The 5,814-nt window shown below is 42.3% G+C and overlaps 1 protein-coding gene across 1 annotated transcript in view; it reads left to right on the plus strand.

Annotated features, from left to right (window-relative positions):
- Nucleotides 1-4,968, plus strand: part of HORMAD2 (HORMA domain containing 2) — a 64,957-nt gene extending 59,989 nt beyond the window's left edge. The window contains 1 exon segment of the mRNA XM_007947999.1: nucleotides 4,867-4,968. Within this exon segment, the coding sequence (XP_007946190.1) occupies nucleotides 4,867-4,968 (102 nt within the window).
- The last annotated feature ends 846 nt before the right edge of the window (nucleotides 4,969-5,814 follow it).

The raw sequence follows: 5,814 nt of genomic DNA on the forward strand, positions 1-5,814 counted from the left end.
CCAGAAGGTTGGTGGTTGGAACCCACCATCTGCTCTGTGGAAGAAAGATGGGACAGTCTGCTTATGTAAATATTTACAGCCTTGGAACCCCAATGGGGGTTGCTATGAGTCAGAATTGACTTGATGGCAGTGAGGTTTTTGTTTGTTTGTTTGTTTTTTAATGACATTATATTACACTCAGGTATTTAATATTTCTCCCTTATAAGACTCAATTCTTGACAACTACTGTGTCTTATTATGATACTGCATGTGTTAGCTACTAGGGCCCAGCACAGTGCCTGGCTTAAAAATCAGGTTCACTATGCATTCAGTTATTCAGCCAAATAATTAATGAGCATCTACCAGATGCTGGGAATTGGAATACAAAGATAATGAACATATTGTCTCTAATCTCAAGGAGCTTACACTCTGGCTGAGAAGACTGGTAAGTAGGCCTGAAAATACCATGTAGTAGATGCTACAAAAGGGGGTGTCATGGAAGGCCAGCAGGCAGAAGAAACTCCGTGGCTGACCCTGGACCAGGTGAAGAATGGGGGAGCAGAGTATGGGAGTGGGCATTACAGGCAGAGTCCACAGGGGAGCAGGCAGGGCCCATTTGAAGAAGTACAAGTGGTTCAGTAAGTCTGGGCTTGGTGAAGCAAGAGATGGGCCGGAGCCACAGAGGGTTTGGACTTTATCCTGAGGACAATAGGAAGCTGTTAATGAATGAATAACTATCAGAAGAGTGATGTGATGAGATTTGCACATAAGACTACTTAGGCTCCAGAGTGGAGAATGGATTAGAGAAGCAGTAATGGTGGGAGTAGGGGCCCAGTAACTGGAAGAGATGATGTTGGCCTGGACTAAAATAGAAGCAGTGGGATGAAGCAAAGTGAATGGATTTGAGAGACATCGAGGAGGTAGGATCAACAGGAATTAGTGACGCTACTTTTGGGTTGAGAATGATGGGAGTCATCATCCGTGGTGACTCCCAGGTTTTTTATTTTTATGCCTTGGGGAAGGTCACACAGAGTCAGAACAAAGATCGGCAGCAGGCTTAGAGAGGAAGACGATGAATTCCAATGTGGACATATTGCATTTGTGTTTTCTTGGAACATCCAAAATGAAACTTTAGTAAGCAGTTGGATACATGCAAAAGCGCTCTGGTGGTGCAGTGGTTAAGGCACTTGACTGCTAACCAAAAGGTCAGTGGTTCAAAGCCGCCAGACACTCTGTGGGAGAAAGATGGGGCAGTCTGCTTCCATAAAGATTTACAGCTTTGGAAATCCTATGGGGGTCGCTATGAGTCGGAATCCACTTGATAGCAGTGAGTTTGATTTGGTTTTTGGATACACATGTGGATCTGGAGTTCAGAAGTAAGATCTAGGTGGAACATAAAAATGTGGAGATTTTTGCTTACTAACAGTAATTGATTTTTCCAAAAACCAAACCAAACTCACTGCCATCGAGCCAGTTCCAACTCATAGCGACCCCTCCTAGGGTTTCTGAGGTGGTATCTCCACAGAAGTAGATTGCCCAGCCTTCCTTCTGAGGTGTGGCTGGCGGGTTTGAACTGTCAGCCTTCTGGTTAGCAGTCAAATGCCTTAGACACTGCGCCACCAGAGCTCCTAACTGATTTTTAGGAGTGGATAAACTCATCCAGAGAGTGTGGAGATGAGGAGAAAGACAACAAAGAGAACTCTGAGAGAACATTCAAATAATAAGCATTAAAAAACCCCAAAAAGAAGTAGAAGAATGAATGAATGAATGAAGTAATAAAATGGAGAGAGTTGTCAGAATAAGGCACTCCTTCTAGTGCTGCCCAATAGCTCTACTGAGGCACTTGGCTGTCCTACCTGTGAGTTAGGCAAAGCACATTCTTTGGCTTCTCAAAACCAAAGATGGAAAGCAGGAAAATTTCACATAGCAGAATGCATACCATCAGAGCTTTTTCAGACATAGTAGCTTCTTGTTAATCTGTATACAAGAAACACTCTAAAAGCTATATTTTAAAAATATACCATGAAATGTATTAGAAACCCTTTGATGTACTTGTCTGATGTTGCTCAAATCATCCGGGTAATTAGTCTAGCCTGCTGATTGCTGGCCCTTTGCGTGGCTGGTTGGCTTTGGCATCAAATATGCAAACTTAGCCAGTTGGAACACACCTGGAAAATGTTTCTCAAATGTTCCTTTGTATGGATAAATTTGTTGGTTTATACAGTTCACTTAATCTGTGTTGGGGAGCATCCCCTGACTAATAACAGGCTTGCTTTTGAACCCACTGGTTTCTGTAAACCAGTGTTGAGAGTTCCCAGACCTCACTGGCTGCCTTGAAATTGTGTACATTATTGAAGATGTTTTGACTAACTCATTGCAATAAAATTGCAATTTGGCAATTTGGAATCAAACTCGGGTTTACTGAGCAGTAGAAGCAAAGGAGAACAAAGCTATTCAACCCTCAGGCCAACTTGCCGTTCAAGAATCTATCCACCCATCTTGTCCTCTTCCCAGAGCACCCAGATTTGATAGAAATGAGGATAATTTGGTTCAAACAGAAAAGACACCAAAGCAACATATTTAGACAAATGAAATTTTACCAAGTATTCTTCTTATAGCCAAACTGTAACAAATTCATCTCTTAGATAAAGAAGTTTGTTTTGTGCTTTTGGGTTTTTTACGTTGGCATTTCCTCTCCTTTAAAGCTGGCTATGTCAAAGTTGTACCTTTATAAGCAAATCAGTTGTTTGGTAAGCAGCTTCATTTCTTTTCTCAGATTTTACTGTTTCAAACTTCTAAATTTAAAACATTTAAAAATAGGAGCTCTGGTGGCATAGTGCCTAAGGCATTTGACTGCTAACCAGAAGGCTGGCAGTTCAAACCCACCAGCTAAATGTCTATTAAAATAGTCTATGTCCTGCCCTAGGGGCGGAAGGGGTTTAGTGGTAGAATCCTCACCTTCCATGTTGGAGATCAAGGTCGGATTTCCAGCCAGTGTGTTTCCTGTACACCTACCATCTGTCTGTCTGTCAGTGGAGGCTTGCATGTTGCTATGATGCTAAACAGCTTTCAGCAGAGCTTCCAGACTAAGATGGAGTAGGAAGAAAGGCCTGGCAATCTACTTCTGAAAAATCAACCAGTGAAAACCCTATAGGCACAGTGGTCCGATCCACAGCCCATCAGGGCAATGGCACAGGACTGGGCAGCGATTCATTCCATTGTGCATGGAGTCTCCATGAGTCAAGAGCCCACTCAGCAGCAGTGACCAAGAACATGCCTTGGGAAAAGTATATATATGAAGGGAAACTTTCTTTGTTGGTTGCCAAGGGTGGGAGGGGAGGGAAAGGAACACTACAAAAAAAAAAATAATGATAATGCATTGACCCATGTCACTTTAGTTTTGTTTATTTCACTGTACATAAATTATATTTCAATAAAATGCATTAAAAAAAAAAAACATGCCTTCGTTTAATTCAAAGGGAATTTGTGGTTGCTGAGATCAGGAAGTACACAGCTTTTTCTAAAGATAATGTATGAATTGGTTTTTAAGTTAGCCATTTTCAGACCCAATCTTTGGTTCTAAATGCTACTTGAATGCTTTATTGACAGTCATATTATTTTGTAGTAAAAAAAATATATTATTTTGTAGTAAAAACAAATCAATAATAGTGACCTGTATCTACATCAAAAGAGAAAAGATCACAATGTTGGAGCCTCTACTAGATATTCTGACAAGTCTTGCTTAAATACATACATACATACATACACACGCACTCACATACACACACATATAAGGACCTCTGCTGGTGTAGTGACTAAGGCATTTGGCTGCTAACCAAAAACCTTAGTGGTTCGAACACACCAGCTGCTCCACAGTTGGAAGATGAAGCAGTCAGCTTCTGTAAAGATTAACAGCCTTGGAAACCCAGTGGGGGTCACTGTGAGTTAGAATCAACTCAATGGCAGTGAGTTTGGGTTGGTTTATATATGTGTATATGTGTGTGTGTGTGTGTGTGTATGTATACATAATTTTATCCTCCTACCAAAAAAAGAATAGAGAATATGGAAAAACTAATCCTCCTGTCTAGTGAAAATGCCCTCTATCTCTTTCTTGGAATTCAGGGATTCAGTTAAGCAAAAATAAATTCTAAAATCTTTACCAAAGTTGAGCCCATGGTGCAACGCACTGCCATCGAGTCGGACCCGACTCATAGCGACCCCTCCTTGGGTTTCTGAGGCAGTATCATTATGGAAGTAGATTGCCCAACCTTCCTTCCAAGGGGTGGCTGGTGGGTTTGAACCACCAGCCTTCTGCTTAGCAGTCAAATGCCTTAGGCACTACACTACCAGAGCTCCCAATGGTGAAATATGTATTATAAATATATATTGTAGTTGTGTATGATGGTTCACTAACCTTCCCATTAATCAATAATGTACTTCTCTCCAACTAGAAGGGCCACGTCCTTCCTAATTCCCTAATCTGAACATATAATAGAGCAGACAAGGTTGCGTGTCTCTGCTGATTGAAATTTCACATCTAAAGCAATCAGTGCCCTAGATCTCTCCTGACCCTTACTTGCTCCTTGTTAGCCCTGCACCTTGACAACCCTTCCCTCAAGAGTTGGATGTGCTTAATTCACTAGACAGAGCCAAGAAGCTGTCCCGAAGTTGGCTGCCTCCAGGGGCCTCAGCTCCTGAAACTTGGAATACCAGACTCTGATACTGGCATCTGGGCCTTCGGGCAGGGCCAGGCCAGCCCACAGGAAGGCAGGTTTGGATCCGTTATGCAGCTAGAGGGATTAATGCCTGGTCTGCCTGTTTTGTGTGTGCCTTGAGCAGACGTCAAACCCTTGACTGAATTGTGCCTCTCTCTGGTGATTCTCACAGATTCAAAGAATGGAATTTGTGTATAGTCAGCAGAATTCGGAGAGCTTCAGGAAGAAGAGGAAGAGCAGAGAACAAAGGAAAATCTTTATGCCTAACAGATAACGAAAGCTGGAAGAAGCCTTTGTTTCACTACAATTCTTTAAAAGTAATTTTAGTTTGCAACAAACATGCATAAAGTGTCTTAATAGGAAAGTGAGTTCTTATCGTCAAAACCTAGCTTAAGAAGTGCCAAGTTACTGGGTGAAGGAGCCCTGGTGGCGCAGTTGGTTAAGTGCTCGGCTGCCAAGCAAACTATCAGCAGTTCGAACTCACCAGTCGCTCTGCATGAGACAGATGTGGCCGTCTGCTTCTGTAAAGATTTCAGTCTAAGAAACCTATGGGGCAGTTCTCCTCTGTCTTATATTAAAAAACAAAAACAAAAACGCACTGCTGTTGAGTCAATTCTGACTCATAGTGACCCCCATTGGGTTTCTAAGGCTGTAAATCTTTACAACCTCATCTTGGCCCATCTTCCTCCTGCAGAGACTGGTGGGTTTGACACCCTTCTGGTTTGCAGCCAAATGCCTTACCCACTACACCACCAGAGCTCTTTACTCATTGACATTGACTCAACAGGCAATGGGTTTGTTTTGTTTTGTTTTTTCAATCACCAGTGAGGACTTGGGCTCATTTTGCCCCAAAGAAACAAGGTCAGTGGGGCTGCCTTTGGTTGGCATCACTTAGTGGCGCAGTTAGAGATGAGACAGCTTTATGTTTGCAAAAAACCACAGGAGGTCTTTTGAAAAGGAAGGAGCCCTTCTCAAAGGAAAGAAAGGTTTCTCTACATAATTCAACTCCTCAGGCAGTTAGACTACTGTCAGACATTTTAACTTGTAACTTGTACACTGGAATCCCTTCCCAGCTAGAACCCCACAGAATTGCATAGAACACGTGTTGTTGTTGTTGTTG

Source organism: Orycteropus afer, unplaced genomic scaffold, assembly GCF_000298275.1.
Source record: "Orycteropus afer afer isolate SDZICR_OR568_19922 unplaced genomic scaffold, OryAfe1.0 scaffold00197, whole genome shotgun sequence".
NCBI lineage: Eukaryota > Metazoa > Chordata > Mammalia > Tubulidentata > Orycteropodidae > Orycteropus > Orycteropus afer.